The following is a 19,383-nucleotide window of genomic DNA, read 5'->3' as shown; positions in this document are numbered from 1 at the left end:
CAAAAGACAGTCTCTGCCCTCAAGGAGCTTACAATCTAATGGGGAAGACAGCATGCAAACAAGTATATACAAAGCAAGCTATATACAGGATAAATAGGAAATAATCAAAAAAAGGGAAAGCAGTGGAATAAAGAGAGGTTAGGGAAGGCTTGCTGTAGAAAATGGGATTTTAGTTGAGAGTTAAAGGAAGTCAGAGAAGTCAGGAAAGGAGGAGGGAGGCATCTATTGTAGATGGCTGTTTTGAAGAATTTAGCTACAAAGGGCAAAAGAGATATAGGACAATAGCAGGGATCAAAGGATCAAGAGGATTTTTTTTTTAGGATGGGAGAGATATGGGCATGTTTGTAGGCAGAAGAGAATAAGCCAGTAGAGAAGACAGAGAGATTGAAAACAAATGAAAGGGGGAGGAGGGGAGATGACAGACTGGTATATATTTTGGAGAAGACAGGATGTAATGGGAGTGCTTGAACAAGTAGAATGGTTAGCCTTGGTAAGGAGTAAGGCCACTTCATCAGGAGAGAGTCTCAGAAGGCATATGAATGATAGGAGATGAGGAAGAAGGGAGAAGAGGGAGCTCATAGCTAATGGCCTTTTTTCTGTAGAATATGAGGCAAGGTTCTCAGCTGATAGTAGAGGAAAGGGAAGCCATGGGAGGTTTGAGAGATGAAAAGGTTTAGAAGAGTCAATGAGGGAGTTGTAGAAGGATTGCCTAGCAGCAGTGAGGGCCCAGTTCAGACTGTGTAACATAAATTTGTAGTGGACCTAGTCAGAACAGTTGTGTGATTTTCTCCACCTTCATTCAGCAACATGTGTATAGGTGCAAAGGCAAGGAATGGTAGAAGTTATCCAAGGAAGAAGCTGGGCAGGGCATAGTCAGAGGTAGGACAGGGAAGCTAGAGATTTAAGAGAGGACAGTAAAGGGTTGAATGGGTTCATCAAGGAGTGAAGATGGGGGAAAGAGGAGGGAGGGGCTAGTGCTGGGGAGATGGCCTGGAAGAGAACTGAGGAATCAAGGGATTAAGAGTCACACTGTGGGTGAATAGTAGGGTTATGTAAGGGAAGACAGAGGGAGAAGTGAAAAGTCAGTAGATTTGGTCAGATAGGGGGATTTCAGAATGCTTGAACATTGAGGTGGTACATTTGTGGGTGATGGCAAGATGAAGAGTATGGCCATCTTTTTGTGTGACTAAATTGGGAGAAGTAGCTCAGGTGAATAGGTTGAGGAACTGAGTGTTAGGATATTGGAAGGAGAATCAGTATGTATGTTGAAGTCCCCTAGTATGAGGGCAGGAGTTGGGGAGGAGAGAGAATTTATAAGCTAGGTTTTAAACTCATTGACAAAGGAAGGGGAGTGACCTGCAGGGTCTCTAGACAAGAACTATCAGCATTTTGATTGGATAGCATATATGAATAGCTTGAACCTCAAAGAAAGAGAGATTACTGAATGACGGAGGAAGGGGAAGAAATTAGAAGTGACGATGGAGAGTAAATATTCCACTTCCCCCATCTTGACCAGCACTGAGGAGAATGAGTGACGGATGCCCAGGGAGGCTGTGTCTTCTGGGGGGGAGCCAAGTTTCAATAAAAACTAGTAGATGGAAGGAGTGAAAAGAGAAAAGATTTAAGACAATGGGAGGTTTGTTGCCTATGGAAAAGGCACTCCAGAGGACACAGTGTGAGAGTTGGGTGAAGTCACAATGAAACTTTGGAGTGGAAGGGTTAAGAGGAATGGGAATAAGGAATTAGGAGGCTGGGGTGGGGTGGTGTGGAATGGAGTTTGGATGATGATCTACAGGAGTTCAGAGTCACTGGGATGTGAAGAGTATGACCAGATGTGAGAAAGTTCATCATTGAGGCTTTTACAGTATAAGTACTGCTATTCCATACTCCTTTCTTTATGTGACAGGTGATATATGTTCTAAGTGTAGGCATCCTGGTTCTGCTTTAGCTACACCCATCCACACCTGGCTCATTCCTCTGCTTTCTACAAGGCTATAGGAAAGCAGGCTGTCATTTAACCAGAAGGGAAAATATATTATAATTTGCCCACCAGGTGGCACTCTACTGCAGTGATTGAACATGGGGGTCTTCCAAGGAGATGTCCTTTGTTTATGCAAAATAACCCTTTCCCCCACTACTTTGTGACTGAGCAAATTTACTTATACTTGCTACCAAATTCAAAAGTCAGTCTAGGGGAAAGAAAGTGGAATATTGTTTAAAATTAAGAGGATCATGAGACTTTGTGTGTGACCGTACTTCATCACACGTGGGAAATTTCTTTTGTTCAGCCGATTAAGTATTTCAAATCACTTCACAGGCAGTCCATACTGTTTCCATATACTGGCTGACATATGAACATATACATATATATACATCCACACATATATGTTTATGTGTATATATGTATGTATATATAGGCACCAAAAAATATTTAATGAACAAGGTGCATGTTAAGAGCCATTCAAAAATCAGTACTTAATGCTTTCCCCAGATAGTGAAATTAGGGGCAGAAGTTATAGATCTGATACTTCCTTTAACTGGGGCAAAATATACTTAGCACTGTGGGAGTGGGAAATGTGTCCTCCCACAATCTTATCAGCTGAGATAGCTCCCAGAAGTTGTCTGTCCAGAGGTTCCAGAATCAGGTCTGATCCAGATCTGACTTCAGTCCTTGTAGCCCTGAAAATATCTATGAGTCTGGTTCTCAGATTTCCCAGCCAGTAAAGTTTCTACGATGGAGAAATCTCATTTCAAAGGAAAAAATAGTGACTTCCCATCACACCCTTGTGTTGAAGACAAAAATACTAGGATTTTAGAACTTTAGTATGCTAAGAAGGTAGCTAATACAGATGGATCATCCTCATTCATCTCATTCTTCTAGGACAGCTGCTTACTCCATTGCAAAGGTTGAAAACCCTATCATAGGAGTGTAAACACTTTGAGAGGGCCTCTTGGGGATTCAGGAGAGAAAGGGAGAGGTGACAGGCTTTGCCTGGAGATCTGAGCTCTAAAGGACTAGCATTCAAACAAGAACTGTACGTCCAGTGCACACTGTGCACTTAAGTTTAGAACCAGACTTAAGGAAAATGTATGGTTTATATTTAGATTGATGGTGGTATATAATCTTGATAAATGACACTTTTCTGCTGGGTGGGTGAGGTGGCTTCTCCCAGAAACTTGCATAAACATTCCACTTCTTCCCCAACACTTGCTGATTCACACCATACTCTGTACCTCTTGACAGGCTGAAGAGGGAAACTTGATGGAAGAACCTTTCCTTCTGGTCCTGCTCCGGGAAAAGGAGTTTATGACCATGATCTACAATTCAAAGCAGGTTGGCAGACTGAGAAAAGCAACAGAATTATAAGAGTAGTTGAAGTAATCATTGCAATTACAATAATTAATTACCATCTCCTCTTACATAGGATGGCCCTGAAGGGAAAGAAACTCTGCAGAGCTTTGTAACCTGGGTCACAACAAAGACATTAGGGAAGACTCTGTCACTGGCAGTCATGGAACAGGAAAAATATTTTAGGTTTGGATTTGCTCTGGGGTAATCTTTTAAAGGACCAGGGAGTTGGTATTCTTTCCCTAACCAAAATCTGTCAGTAATGTATGTGTCACATCTCCAGTGCATGGTGTGCCTCTACCCAGCACAGGAGGGTTTCCCCAGTTACTCCTACTAAACAGAGCTGGGCCTAGAACTGCTATCCTCATTTCTTTTCATTCTTCCTAGCTCTCCAAAACCCCAGAGGAGGAAAAAACAGGGAGTCACAGTGAATAGAGATCAAGCCAAGGGGAAGGTAAATCAGAAGGGATCAAAGGAGAACAGAGAATTTGCTCCAGTATTGTCCAGGGTAGATGTAGAAATGGTAAGTAGAACTACCTCTTTCCTAAGCAATGCCACAAATTTGCCAAGTGGGCACCTATAATTGCATGTTTATTTTCACTGGTAGGTTAGATGTGCTTGGTTCTGAGGATCTATATAGAGCTTTGAAGGCTAGGTAATGGGGACCTCTGGGTGATTTTAAATGACAGTGAGAATAGACTGAACTACACTGGATGTGTATTTCTCTTCCTGTGCCTCAAGTTTCATCATTGCTGTTGTGCTTTTCTAGGCTTTGGTGGAGTTGCAGCTTCACACAGAAGCCCAGATTAGAATCCTGAAGAGCTGGAAGGAGCTGGCTGACTTCATCTGTATGTTCACCAAGGCTGTGGCTGAGGCACCCTTCAAGTGAGTGATATTAAACTTCATGCCAAGTCCTCATCCATTCTAAATATTCTTATGGTCAGAAAAAACATCCCTTTTCCATGATCCTGGCTCCAGTGCTCTTAGATGAAGAACTGATATTGTCCCAGCTGACCTAACACTTTGCAGACTTCTAAGCCTGGTAATAAAAATTCATGGTAATTTCCCTCCTGTGTGGGAGGTAGTGGGATACCATATACCAGAGAAGCAGCACTTACATTACTGATCGATTTTGAGAGAATCTCAAGTCCCTGGTAATGGATATTCATATGTTCCAAGTACATTGTTTTGATATGTTTGGGGGAGGGTTGGACTAGATTTTCCTTTAGGCAGTTATTCAAAGGTTCAGTAGTCAAACCCCAGCAAAATTAAAATCTCTTTAGATCAAGACTTCCATGGGGCAGCTAGGTGGTGCAGTGGATAGAGCTCTGGACTTGGAGCCAGGAGGACCCGAGTTCAAATATGACCTCAGGCACTTGGCACTTAACTAGCTGTGTGACCCTAGGCAAGTCACCTAACCCTGATTGCCTCAGCAAAAAAACAAAACAAAAAAAGACTTCCAAGTCCCACTTATATAAAGCAGTAAAGCATTACACAAAATTTAAATGAAACTCAATAGATAAAATTATGGAGTGTATTCTGTGATTTACCTGTATTCAGTGGCCCAGCAGGTCTAAAATAAGTCCAGTAATGATATCACATCCTGGGGATAGGGCTTTACGGAGATGAGCTCTACTGGGTTGCCATTTTGGGGTTAAGTAAGAGAAGGTGGCTTTTTAGCACACTGTTCCTTTGAGCTATTATCTGTGTTCATTTGAGTTTTACCTGCAGGAGATCTCGGGATCAGACTAATTTTTCCTTCTGTCTGGCGAGTGATTGGGCTGGAGGGGTAAAGGTGGACTGCTCTGGCAAGGGACTTACACTGGTCTGGAGGAGGCAGATTCAACAGCTAAATCGAGTTAGCTTGGAGATTGCCAGTGCAATCGTAAGCGCCTATCCCTCACCTCGGCTCTTGCTACAGGTAAGCGAGCTGTATTGTAGCACTAAATTGGACATCATCTTTGCTGGCAACTTTACCTTCTACCTTATGGATGAAATTTCTCAGTTTACCAGAAGTTAGGATTTTAAGTTGTGGTGACTTTTGTCCATGTGACCGTATTAATATCACTGAGCCTCATTTGTAAAACAAGGTGATGGCTGTAAAATTTGCAGATCAGCAAAAACCAGCTTGTTGTGAATGGAGCTGCTTGTCCCACCAAAAAAAAAAAAAGAAACTGCAGCTCTCAGCCACTGGGGTAGGGTCTAATTTGTTGAAGATGTTTAGACAACATTTATTGTTTTTTAGGCATATCAGCAGTGTTTATCCGAGCAAGAATGTCACAATCTGCTTGCAGACATCCAGGTGCGCCGAGGGGAGGGTGTAACAACTACTTCTCGACGAGTTGGGCCAGAGCTCTCTAGGCGCATCTATTTTCAGATGACCACTTTGCAGCCAGACCTCTCTCTGGATGGCACATAGTGACACTCCTAACCAAAACTGACGGTTGAAAGAGCACTCTAATATCCTTTTGCAGGAATAAATGGGAGCAGTGATCCTGTCAGTTCAATTTCATTCCCTTTCCTGAAGGAAACTAATGTGACTAAATACAGGAGGGTGACCCAGAGAGAACTGGTTCCTCATTGTCAATTTACGGAATTCTTCCCTACCCAACAGATTAGGCAAAAAGTTAAATCTACATGCAAGTGGATCAAAGATATCCCACAAGACACTTATTTAATAACAATTATAAAAACCTAAAAACAGTCCATTATAAAGTTTAGGAAATTCTAACAATTATGATTGAAATGGAGAGTTAAAGCTCTTGGTGGGTTTGTCTGTGGGCTTGTTCCCTATAACCAATCCCCTCACATCTTATAAATCACATGGAATGGTAATCCTTTTCATTTGGGTGGGGTTGGGTCACTGTATAGCTTTGTGTACTTGCTTACAATAGTTATGTGCTTATACAATAAAGTAATTATAAAAATGGTCCCAGTGCCTGAAGGTAAAAGTAAAAGAATACATAGTCATTTCTACTACCACTCATGACATGTGTTTCAAAGAGAAATAGTGAAAATAGGAACAAAAAAAAATTTTCTTAATGCTAGGAGAGCCCCCACAGGTAGGCAGTTCCATATCACTGTGCTAAAACATTTGTCCCTGGAGTTGATGTCGTCTTCCCTTTGCTGTCCCAGTAGAGTTTTGTTTTGTTTTTTAAATCAGGAATTTTTCCAGTGAATAAGCATCATCAAGGGGCAATAATTATCCCTTTCTCCCTGAGAAAAAGGACCTGAAGCAAAATCAAACACACACACACCCTCACCCCCAACCCCCAGTGTTTAATATAGCTTAAGCTGGCTGCCTGGCTTTGTTAATAGGCAACATTTTAATTGTGCACAGTAACTGCTGATGCCTCTTAAACCTTGTTAGGAAGAGGCAAAGAACAGAAATTAAGCTTGTTTATAAATCTTAGTCCCAGTAAAACATTATCTACTCCAACTAAGAATGAGGTAACAACCCTCCATCATACCATAGCACAAAGGGGTTTCCTTTTCTGACATGCCTTGCCTGTACTTAGACCCTTCAGGTGATCTTAGAAAAATGGCAGGAATGCAAAAGTCGGCATAAACTACAAAGGGCCTGTACTAGTGGAAAAAACTAGTTTTAGGTTGCCACTGGTAAGTCAAATATTTCTTTCTTCAGTGCTAGTTAAGCCAGGCCATATTCCTATCTAGCCTCCTGAGTTTGTATGGACATGCTGAAAAGTTTCAACACTGGATTGGGACGGCTGGATTCAGGCTCTGTCACTAATTAAATCACTATAAAATCAGGGGGTTGGACTAAATGGTTGCTAAGGTCCAATCCAGCTATAAAAAAAAAATCCATTATTTCTGTAGTTACCAAATTGCTTTAGTGTCTTGATATATAAGAAAATAGGTATTTTATCTTGGACAGTGAGTTTTGCATTTGTTGCCTCCTGATCTTGTTTTTGTTGTCAGTGAGATCCTGGCCCAGGAAGTTATGAGTGAATAGATTTGTGACATACAAAAATATAAATGTGGAGACAGCTGACCATTTAGTAAAAATATGCCTCACCTTTACATAGCTTTGGATACCTGGATCAGAAAAGAGGAATGTTCGTGTCCTCCCCTCTAGCTTATTCCTTTAGGCATGCAGACTACTGCTCCCCCCACCCCCTACCCCTTCCCATTTTCTAAATCTATAGGGAACAGAATCTTGCATAAGGAACAGAGGCAAATTCTAACATGGATCTCCTAGGACATAAAAACGGCTGTCTCAGGTACCAATTGATTGCCAGTTGGTGGTGACAAGTAGGTCCAATGCTATAAAAGGTAATGTCTGGCAGAACACAATTCCATAGGAATCCTGGCTCCACAGACAATGAGGCAGCCAATGCTGATAACACACTTATTGCTGAGAGTTTGGCTGTAAGACTCGCTGCAGGATTTCATGGCTACGAAGCCCATGGAGGACATTCTCATAGATGGTGTTCACATTGATGCAGAAAGGCTGCCACTGTAGATCTGTCACCTGACAGGCAACTAAAACTCCTGTGGCACTGAGAAGCACCATCAGCAGCAGCTTTAAGAAAGCCCAGGACCACGAATGCTTTTGAGGGCGAGACTTCATAGAACGGGAACCAGACTTGGCCTCTGGAATGACACAGGTATGTTAGACAAAGAGAAGACGACTTTAGTGGACAGACCCTCCCCACCCTGTTCTGAAATGTACCAAATCACATTCTGCTGGTCCCTTCATACCACTTTAATGAGTAACTAACCCAGTTTCATAAAAGGGAAAAGTGCTTAAGATTGTTTCTTGAACAATACTATATTCAAAAGATCAAAACTTGGCTTTCCCCTCCCTTTGGCTTTTTAAAGAGAAAAGAATCTAAAGTGGAAGTGTTTATATAACAGGTGTATAATTTTGATGATGAATGGTCCTCCTCATGATCTATTAATAATATACCGAATCAGAGGCTGACTTGATTCAGAATCTCGACATCTTGGTCTGGATTACCACAGAGAAAATATTATTTCCTAAAGCACAGACCCTTAACAGTGTTTCTACACTTCAATTCACATTACATCAGCTGAACAGTTTTCAAGCTCAGTGATTCCTGCTACTGAACACACAAGGCAATTCTAAGCCATCACTTTCACTGGAAAGTCATGACAACTTACTTGCAGGCTGATGTGTCTCCTTCTTGGGTTTTTTCTCTTGTTCCTTCTTATTAGCTGCTTTGACAGCATCATATTCTTTTCTCCGACGTTCCTTTTCCTCTGCTTTCTCCTTCTTTCTCACTTCTCGTTCTTGGGCTTCCTTGGCCCGCTGCTTGGCCTCACGCTTTTTCTCTATTTCTAAGAGCACAAGAAATATTTACTTTCCCTGATACTGCCATAATGGAAATTGTGCAGGTTTTGAAGTTCTAGCTCAGCCATTTTCATGTTTGCTTGTTGAGCAAGTCACAACCTTGGTTTCCTCATCTGTAAATTGTGATATCTGGACCAGATGAGTCAAGATCTGTTCACTCCTAAATCTATAACCACAACCCTATCCCAATTCATTTCCCAAGAGGGAGCAGATTTCTTCTTTAGGCTTACATATACTTTCTGATTGCAAAGACTGGATAAATTCAGCATGCTTTCCCTCTGTGTCATGAGGCAGATAAAAAGACTGCCACCCATCTTTCCCAGATTATAATTCTTTACTATAGCAGATGACCTAGAAATGAAATCAAAAGAATAGAAGGGATACATGCAAAATAAAGTCTAGATACTGAAAATGAATTAATATCTAAGGTAGAAGACTAGATAGCCTTCAAAATTAGCAAGAAAACGAGAGCTCTGAAAAGAGGGACAGTATCTGAAGAGTTCCAGTTTTCCAGAGTTGATGAATGAATGAGAAATATACAAAGAAGTCTGCTGAGACTAAGAAAATAAACTGCACCTATTTAGGGTGGTTGGGTATTGTCCTTTATTCTGATGTGCTGATTAAGTTCATGAATAGTTAAATTTGACAGTAAATAACTTTTTCACTTTTATTTTTTGGCAATTGGGGTTAAGTGACTTGTCCAGGCTCACACAGCTAGTACGTGTCAAGTGTTTGGTCTGAGGCCAGATTTGAACTCAGTTCCTCCTGACTTCAGGGCCGGTGCTCTACCCACTGCACCACCTAGCTGCCCCTAAATAACTTCTTTTATGCTACAGTTCCAGTCTACGTTAACATCTCTAGATCAACACAAAATGTTCCAAAGAGACAAGCCTCAAATCATGAAACAATCACGGTTCAAGTTTTATTTAAGTTGGTTCCCTAGAATACAGAACATTTTCCTGCAGGAACAATAGTGTTTATTTGCTTATTGAGCAAGTCACAACCTCGGGGCCTTCCTTTCCTCATCTTCAGTCTCTACCAAAACTCTGCCACCCCAGAAATAGAAGGTCCTGCCGATAAAGAAGAGCCTTTCCCCCATCACAGCAGCACTTTGTACATAAGAAATAGTTAAGTTAAAAAGTTCCTCTATCAGGGAATACCTATAATTATTTGCTAAAACATGTACAGCCCACGACCATTTGTCAAAATTCTCTGTAAGACAGATTAGAAATCACCCACCCACTTCTATTCACTCTGCTGGTTTCTAGCTTCTGATATTCAGAAAATACCACTTTTTGATAGTGTAATCTACTAAGTTGACTTGAAGACAAAGAGTCTGGAAGGAGTTTTAAAATCAGAAATTTTTTAGAATCCATACCCCCAATTATATTTGGTTACTAGTCCAAGGTACCAAACCACAGTCAGCTTCACATCCGATCCATCAGGCCTTCTTATGATCTGCATGCTGCCACTATCCTGATGCCTCTCTCCCGACTTCCCACCTCTTAAGAACAAAACTCCATTCTCTGGTCTCTACTTTCTATATATGTTATCTTCCCTTATAAAATCTAAGCATGACAGCATGCATGCATACAGATATGTAGTATCCCTAGCATTTAGCATACTGACTGGTACATAATAAACATTTAATAATTTTTTTTTTTCATTAAAAAACAACGGGTACTTACCTCGCTCAACCTCCAGCCGCCTTTGTTTCTCTCGCTCTTGATCAGCCTGAACAACTTTCATGTGCTGCAGTACCTTCAAAAAAAGAGTCAGTACTGTCATCTTACAGGTAAAAAATGCAGTTTGGCAAAACCAAACCAACACACTGATCATGTCTGACACAGAGTATGGTCTCCCACCTCTTTGATGAAGGGTAGGAAGTACATTTTCTCAACTCTTTCTTTGGGTGTTTACAATTACATTATAATTACAAAGTGTCAAGTTTCATTTGTTCTATTTGCACTGTCATCTAGTCCTTGTAGATATTGTTTTCCTGGTTCTTACTTCAAGCTCCTCACTTCTCTGAATTCATGTTTATTTATACACATTTATTTCTATTTGTTTTTGGCAAGGCAATCAGGGTGAAGTAACTTGCCAGGGTCATAGAGCTAGTAAGTGTCAAGTGTCTGAGGCTGGATATGAACTCAGGGCCTTCTGAGTCCAAGTTCAGTGCTCTACCCACTGTGGCACAATTGCCCCCATATTTGTTATTTATAATGGCACATAATACTTCCTTACATTGTCATGCCACAATTTGTTTATCCATTACCCAACAAATGATGAGCACTTTTGTTTCCAATTTTTTGTTACCACAAAAAGAATACTAATTCTTACTACTAATATACTAGCTCGAAATAACTAAGCCCCATGAATGGGCAAGTATCATATTCAAAGTTCTGGGTTCCCTTACACCATTCAGGCATTTGAGAGCTTATAGAAAATTTAACACCTGTCCTTGCACCCTAACCAATCAGGGCTGGACAAGATGTTTGATTAATTATTAAAATAGTATGAAAAAAGCCAGGAAATCTACAAGGCCAAAAGAGGTGTTCTTTTTAAACACAACTCCATTTCACTCCTCACCCAGAACCTCTTATCAACTGCAGATAAGCTGAGTCACAGAATCTGAAAGCAACAAGAAGGACCACTCAAAGCTCACGTAACATGCTGAGGAAGGAAGAGATTTTTTTTTACTTCTTTAAGAAGATAACTGTCTGGGGAAAGCTAGGTGGCACAGTGGATAGAGCACCGGCCCTGGATTCAGGAGGACCTGAGTTCAAATCCGGCCTCAGACACATAACACTTACTAGCTGTGTGACCCTGGGGAAGTCACTTAACCCCATTGCCTAGCAAAAAAAAAAAAAAAAAAAAAAAAGATACTGTCTGTATACACAACAAAGGTAGTAAAATCTGAACTGTCAAACTCTATGATACAATGAATATTTCCATATTTTGTTGCCACACCTAGGCATGATCTTATACCTTACCAAGATAGGCATAACACTGGACACTTATTTTCAAATGCGTTTCTAATAACTTAGAGTCCTGACATCTCTATACCCACAGTCAAGTAACCCCTTCAAATCAGTTTTCGAGTTCAGGGCCAAAGAGTTTCAGAGTACTAAGCTAAAGGACACAGAACTGAAACTATGTTCAAATATGTCTGAAACCTTTTGGGGCGGGGGGGAGTACAGCTCAATGCATGAATAGGCTATTCAAACAACAGGTGTTTGTTTCATGGGCAGATCTGGAGAAAAGTCAAACACATTAGTGGAAGTTGGCCAAAGTTCAAATTCTATGGGACTCTAGGTGTTAAACTTATGACCATCCCCTCAGTTCCTACTCTAAGACATGTACAATTTAGAGAAGGAACTGGGAGATATGGAAAGTCCCTTTCATAGTCCACTACAGTAATCACTTACTGGAGTTAATTATCCAAAAGTACATATTTAATACCAAGAGAAACAAAAAATACCTTATTTTAAAAGATACCGGCTATTTAAAAGACTTGGCAGCTACCATGACCACAGCATAGAAGTTCACAAAAGATAATGGTCAGAAATGATGAAATTTGTTTGTTGTTGTTTGTTTTTCATTCTGGAAAAGGACCATGACATTAGGGAGATGATGCCATGACATCCAAGTGAATTGGATTTAAGTGAAGGAAGGCTGTGCAAAGTCACCAGCCTCACTTTCTCTTCTGGAGCCATCAGGGTCCATTGGCAAGATATACATCAGGACAGCTAGAAATGGCCCCAGATGCAATGAAAACAAACAATACTTAAACCATCACTATGAAATGTAGGCTCAATTAATACTGACTGGTAGATATTTCCCTACTACACCATTAAGAAATTAGATATGTGGTGTAGACCACAGTAGTTTAACCAGCCAGTGAAGTAGAAATCTAGTATAGTGACTATGGTTTTAGAGATGAGAAGCCCACAGTGACTTGATCCTATGATGCTGGCCTTGTTTAGTGATCAAAGAAAGTGTTGACAGGCAGGACAGTCGTGGTGGTGTTTTTTTTCTTTTTCATATTAATAAAGGCAGGACATGTTATCTCCTGATATACCCAGTATAATTAAAATAACAGCTAACATTGATATTTTGCTTTAAGGCTTACAAAATGCTATATAAATTTGATCACGGATATGTTATGGTTGACACATTCCTTTAGTCAACGTAAAAGCTTTAAGAGAAAAACAATGTGCCAATACCATGGGAGTACATGAACAAGAAACATATAAGGATTAAATACAGGGGCCATATCCTTACTCTGATAGCACTCTGCTTACACTGCTTCTCATCCAAGCAATCACCAGCCACTTTGGCCAGGACAGGATCTAGAGGGTTATCCTTCAGATCCAGCCATTTCAGGTTCTAAAGAGGAAACAAACAGATTAAGCAAGAATTCACAAACATGTTCCATCGAAAGTAAATAAACATAAAGAGGTAAAAAAACAATTTAGATTCTGACTGAGGCAGTCAGGTGAAGTAATTCCCCCTTCAGTGGAGAAGAGACTCCACTATAAACCTTTTCAGAGATAATACACTGGTGTGCAAGACATGTTTGCCAGTGTTTGGCCTTATGGAGAAATGTTACCTTAAGCTGAGCAAAGCTGACAGGCAGGGTGACAAGCCTATTGTTGAGGAGGTCCAGATGTTGTAAGTTGACTAGACGGCCAAAGTCAGCAGGCAGCTGCTGCAGGCGATTTTTACTCAAGTCCAGTTTCACCAGGTGTGTTAGTCCACAAAAATCAGACTAGAACCCAAACCAAAAAGAATTCTATTTCATTCCACAAGCATTTAGAAGAACACTTAAGACTTTGATGACGGGTAGACCTAGTCAAGTCCTTGCACATATGGTCAACAAAGGCCACATCACCATCATTAAAAGTAAAACAGTATAATGGAAAGAAACATGAACATGGAGTTGGGAGAAATTTGGGTTCAAATCTGGCCCCTGACAACCATTATCTGAGCAAGTAACCTAACCTTTCTCCAGGACTCCTTCTACACATGTGTAAAATGAGAATTAAAATTCCATGGTGTCTATTTCATAGGGATTTTGTGAACATCAAATAAATTCTTCATAAAACTGAAAGCACCCTAAATGTCAGTTATTATTATTTAAATAGCACATCAGACGCTATCCCTTGCTCTTTCTCCAGGCACTTACAATCAAGTGCATAGATAACCAAACAGGTACTAAACAAGGAAGACAGTGGCAAGAGAGCTACATAGGCAGAAGAGGAGAAAGAGCTCAGAACTGCTTCCAGAAGAGGTAGAATTTCAAAAGCTTCATTAATTCAACTCAAATAATCAAATACTGAAGACCTACTGTGTGACAGGCAAGGCAAGGCATACAAAAGATAAGCAAAATTCAATCCTCTAACTTAGTGAGTTGTGAATGATATGCCAAAAAACAGAGCATCAATAAAACATTTTAAAAAGTACAAGAAAGTTCAGAAATGGACACAAAAAGGGCAATTTTGTTACTAGTGTTAAATTTAATATATACTCTTTAAAAATTTCGTATACTGATGCTCATAGTTGTTAACTGATTACGTTCCTATTATAAAAAAAATTTTAAATAATCTCTGCCCTCAAGTATGTTAATAACAATAGTTTAAAGCAGAATATACTAAGGACCATAAGAAAGGTTTAAGTAAAATGACATAAAGTGGTTCAGAGAAGGGAGCACAACCAATTTGAGGAAGGTGGTGAGAATTAGGAAAGTGTTCATGAAAGATGGATTCTTCAAGAATAGATTCCGACAAATTTTTGTTAAAGGGAAATCCAAGCACAGGATATGTATTCAGGTAGCAGCAAATTACCAAGTTTGAGTAGAGTGTAGGAGGGGAGGAGTATACATAGGTTCAAAGGAAAACCTGAAGTGATTTCAATTATTATCATCCTACTCTCCCAATTTGAGTTTTCTTCCAAGGCACAATCAATACTTTTGGTGTCTTTTTCACAGCTTACAAAAATTTGTTTCTACTTTTAACTCTGCACAGTGTCGTTTCCCGCATATTTAAGGGACTGGGTTTCAGTTCCCTACTCTGTAAAATGAGAGGGTTGATGTCTAAAATACTTTCCAGTCCTGCCATCTGCTGATTCTAGTACTTAATATACTTGTGAGAACCTTGATACTGACCTATGATACAATGAGCAGTTATCATGAGGTCTTGAGAAAGGTCTGTCAAACAAAGTGAGGAAGTAAGGGGGAGACAGCTTTGGCCATAAAATTAACAGTCGACTGTAGATGTTCAGCTCTTCTCCAATTGTATATATTTTTTGCCTGCTACCAATAAAACTGCTGTACTTTTGTACAAATAGGTCTTTTTTGACTTTTCATTATATATTTAGGATAAAACTAAAACAGTGGAATCACTGGTTCAAAGGTGGATGATCAGTGTTGTAATTCTGCTGTATATGGTCAGCCTAATCATGAAAAATATTTGTGACACTCTACTGTGCCACCAACAGTGTAGTGCAGTGCCTATTTCCCTGTAGCCCCACCAACACTGAATTTTACCATTTTAGCTCATTTCTTGACACTGTCTTGTTCTGTTCTATTGTAGATTTACATGTACATGCCCTGTCTCCCAACCTAGCTAGAGTATGCTTTGAAGACAAGAACCATGTCTTTTTTTATGTCTTCCCCCTCCTCTTTCCCCACCTAGAATAAGGCGAATATAGGGGTAAGTATGCAGATGTTTAATAAATGTTTATTTTTTTTTTTAAAGTTAACAACCAGGTCAGTGCTAAATGTGGTGATGAATCTGGCGATTAACCAGATAAGAGATGACCAGAACCTGAACCAAGCTAGCACTTATAGGGATGAAAGGTAAATGGCAGATTTGGGAGGAGTTGTGAAGGACAAGGCAACAAGAATTGGTAACAGACTGGATGTGATGACAAAAAGTGGTTAGTCTCAAATTATAGTTTCTTACTTGGGCAGCTGATGAGCTAGTGGCCACAGAGATGAGTCCAAGGCCCAATAATCCTTTCCTGTCCCCACCAAGGAAGCATGTTGTTCCTAAAATACCCTTCTTCCTAGGAACTCAAAGCGATTCACAAAATTGTTTCCACTCTCCTCAGTGATGTGAGGCATGAAATATTTTCCTCACTTTGCAAAGGATAATCTGAGGCAAAAAGAGAATGAGTGACTTGCCCACGCTGTAGATAAAGCAAGGACTAAACCCCAGGTTTTTATCTCCTAATCTGGAGCTTTATCCACTCAATCTCATATCCCTGAGTCTTAATGCCACAAAAAAACAAAAAACAAAAAACAAACAAACAAAAAACCACAGCCTAAGCCATTCTATGATGAGGCTCTCTTGTTCTGAAATTCATCAATTTCCCTGTAGAACCTGCTTCTCTTCATGACTTCACTGTTTGTTATGGCACCACCATCTCTGAAGACTAAAAATCTGTCATCTTTGACTCTCTCCTCCTTAACCTGCCACCTGTAAACACAGAATCTTGTTGATTTTACCTCCACAAGATCTCGTTTATCCATCCATTACCGTGGCCATCACTGGTTCAGGTGTGATAATTACTTCAGTACCCTAACTGGCCTCTCTATTTCAACACACTACTTCCTTTATAAGAATAACAGATTAATGTTCCAAAAGCAAAGCCCTAGTTCTAAAACAATTTCTACTCAAAAGTCTTCAGTGGCTATTGCACAACATCAAAACTCCCCCTAGCTTTCGATACTCTGATTTGTGCCCAACTTTTCTTTCCAGAGTCCCCACATTAAGCCCCTTTTACAACCTACACTTACTGCCCAGAACCTTCCAAATATGGCTATTCAAGCATAGTAGATGTCTAGCACCATGCTTCTGACAATTTCTACTTTGGCATCTTAAGATATGGCTGCTTTTGACCTGCTGACCCAAACTTCCTTTTTGAGTATGTTTCTTAGCTTTCATGACTTCACACTCCTATTGCTTCTCTTGGTTTCTCATCCAGTTCCCAAGAATGGCTTTGACTCGTGGTTTCTGCTAGATCTGTCTAGAAAAGGAACTAGTTATCTGTTCCCATTCTCAAACTGGTAGCTTTGATGACCTAAATCATCTAGAAAAATACCCTCTGCTGACCCCACTGCCTCTCTTCTTACACTGTCAGCCCCTACTGCCAGGGATAAATACATGAATACTGAGCTCTTTCGAGATTCCTCTTCATACATACATACCTACTACACATACTGGCATACATACACTCCACACCAGCAAAACTACACTACTCTCCTTCCCCTAAACATGGCCTAAGGCCCCTTGCTTTTTATGCATGTGTTGTTTACTCTACCTGAAGTATCATTCCCCCCAACTTCCACCTGGCCACCATGCAAGACCTAATGCAAATTCCACCTCCTCAATGACTTCCTCAATCATCAAAATGATTTTATCAGTGGAAATGACATTAAAGAGGCATTACTATCTGCTTTGCCACTGCACCCTAAGGACCATGGGACTTTTTCATTCAATTAGCAGCTAAAACCTTCCACGTATCTTCCCCATTAGAATATGAGCTTCTTTAGAGCAGAAGCTTGATTATTGTGTCCCCAACCTTAACACAGTGTTTTACATATAGTAAGCACTTAATAAATGCTTTATTCATTCATTCATTCAATCCACATCACCAAGCCAGAAGTAATTTCTCCTTTCCCTAAGCTTCCATAGCACTATATATTTTTCTGATTATACTTGTATTATCAACTTGATTCATTTGTATGTTATCTTATTTCCCCTACTAGACTTTAATGTCCACAAAGATAAAAATATATTTTATTGTTTGTATCCCCCATAGCATATATCATAGAGTCTTACACATTATAAATATTCAATAAAATAATTTTAAATTAAGACCCTGTCCTCATCAATCCCTCCTCCTAAAACCAACTACTAGTCTCCGTATATTTGATTAGAGCCACTGACTCTCCCAGGGATTCACACTCATGTTACATCCCCCCAGCCTGGAGCAAGGCATTCCCCCAGTCTGGAGCAAGGCATCCCCCCTGGTGCTCCAAAGAGAACCAGAGTCCTTTGTTGATCTTACCGGTAATGAAGTCAATTTGTTGCAGGACAGATCCAGTACTGTGGCCTTTGGGAGAGCAGCCTAGGAAAGGAGCAAAGAAGAAATGTAAAATCCATATTTGGTCAGAGGCTATTATATTTGGTGGTATCTATTTGCTAATGGAGTATCTTTCCAGAGTGGGAGACAGGATAGATTAAAAAGCACAAAACAAGAATAAAATGCTGAGATGGCTCAAAAAGGAGAGCAAAAACTGAGGCCAGACATCAGTTACTTATGGAAGTACAGAAAGAACAAAGTGTGGCACACAATGAAGGAAAACTTGGATACTAGAATAGAATTTAGGGCTTCCAAGCAACGCTAGATACATCTTAAAAATCTTCAGAACCATCCCTTCTTCTGATTAGGGCAGGGGTTTTTGACTTTTTTTTTTTTAACCCAGACCCCTTTGGCAATCAGGTGAAGCCTATGGACCACTTCTCAGAATAAAGCTGTTTTTTTGTTTGTTTTCCAAAATTCAGAATGGAAGGAGACACTAAATTTCCATTAAAAGTTAATGAAAATATATATTTTTTCCATCCAAGTTTATGACCCCCCTGAAATATATCCAACTGGCATTAAGAACTCCTGACCAATTTGTAGTGCTAACCACAACAAACCCAACTCCACCCAGTTTTGGGTTGAAATGAGAGTAAGACCAGAGATAAGACATTCAGTTAATGACATTCTACAACCAATAGGAACCAAAGAATTGCAAAATATCGCAGCTAGAAGGGACTCCGGGGAACATCTATCTAATCTAAATCCACTCAGTCTACAGATGTGGAAGATGATGCCCAGAAATGAAAGTGGCTTGCCCAAAATCATAATGTTAACAAGTGGTAGAGCCAAGATTTGAACCCAGATCTTTTAGGTCGAACACTACTTCCCCAATGTGTGCATCCCATCCTTTGGGCAAGCCACTGCCTCTCTTGAGGCTTCAAAATCCTTATCTGTAAAAATAAACAGCCTGAACCCCAGTCTCTTCCTGTCCCAACATTCTAGGATTCAATACACTTCCCATATGTTCGAGAAAACAAAGGTCAGACAGACCAACCAGTCCAGCCCAACTTTTTCCGGCCCAAGTAATGCCCGCAGGCTACTTCTAGCAGCTGGGATTGCAGAATTCCCAATTGTCACTAATTCTCAGCCACGCCCAGGTCCCTAGAAAGGCCTACTTCTCCAGGGCCTAAGAAAGAGACTGCAGGACCCCCCTCCTCTTACGTCTCAGATCCATTACGTTAAGGTCAGAGCCGGAGAATACCATCGCGTCTCAGCCCCTCATTTTACAGAGAAGGAAACTGAGGCCCAGAGTGGAAAAGGGGCATTGCCCAAAACGCCGAGCTGGGCTTGGAAGCGGGGCCTCCGCGGCACCAGCCAGGAGGAATCCATCCTCCCAGGAATGACACGTGTCCAGTCCCGGGGCCCCGGTTCCCAGACCCCGCTCCCGCTCGGGCCCGGGGCGGCGCCCACACTGACCAGCTCCTTGACCGGCACCTCGGTGAGGTCGCCGAGGCTCAGGTCCAGCTCGTTGCCGTCCAGCTTGTCGCGCAGGCTGGCTCCCTTGCCTCCGCTCTTGGCCATGGCTCCGGGAGGTGTGGGGGATTGG

At 40.8% G+C, this 19,383-nt stretch overlaps 2 protein-coding genes across 6 annotated transcripts in view; one reads left to right on the top strand and one right to left on the bottom strand.

Moving 5' to 3' along the window:
- EME1 (essential meiotic structure-specific endonuclease 1) overlaps positions 1 to 5,768 on the top strand; it is a 9,851-nt gene extending 4,083 nt beyond the window's left edge. For all 5 annotated transcript variants that reach the window (XM_027870556.1, XM_027870559.1, XM_027870557.1 and 2 more), the window contains 6 exons: positions 3,245 to 3,334; positions 3,426 to 3,535; positions 3,737 to 3,872; positions 4,119 to 4,234; positions 5,081 to 5,270; positions 5,595 to 5,768. In XM_027870556.1, the coding sequence (XP_027726357.1) occupies positions 3,245 to 3,334; positions 3,426 to 3,535; positions 3,737 to 3,872; positions 4,119 to 4,234; positions 5,081 to 5,270; positions 5,595 to 5,768 (816 nt within the window). The remainder of the gene's footprint in view (positions 1 to 3,244; positions 3,335 to 3,425; positions 3,536 to 3,736; positions 3,873 to 4,118; positions 4,235 to 5,080; positions 5,271 to 5,594) is intronic.
- Positions 5,546 to 19,383, bottom strand: LRRC59 (leucine rich repeat containing 59). The gene is made up of 7 exons (XM_027870560.1): positions 19,254 to 19,383; positions 17,760 to 17,819; positions 13,297 to 13,455; positions 12,969 to 13,073; positions 10,373 to 10,445; positions 8,495 to 8,671; positions 5,546 to 7,963 (listed from the first exon to the last, which is right to left on the bottom strand). Exons 1-7 carry the CDS (start codon positions 19,356 to 19,358, stop codon positions 7,719 to 7,721), a joined length of 924 nt encoding a protein of 307 aa, XP_027726361.1. The 5' UTR covers positions 19,359 to 19,383; the 3' UTR covers positions 5,546 to 7,718.

The sequence above is a fragment of the Vombatus ursinus genome, unplaced genomic scaffold (genome assembly GCF_900497805.2).
Source record: "Vombatus ursinus unplaced genomic scaffold, bare-nosed wombat genome assembly UNPS02014797.1, whole genome shotgun sequence".
NCBI lineage: Eukaryota > Metazoa > Chordata > Mammalia > Diprotodontia > Vombatidae > Vombatus > Vombatus ursinus.
This window is presented reverse-complemented; position numbering and strand designations above follow the sequence as displayed.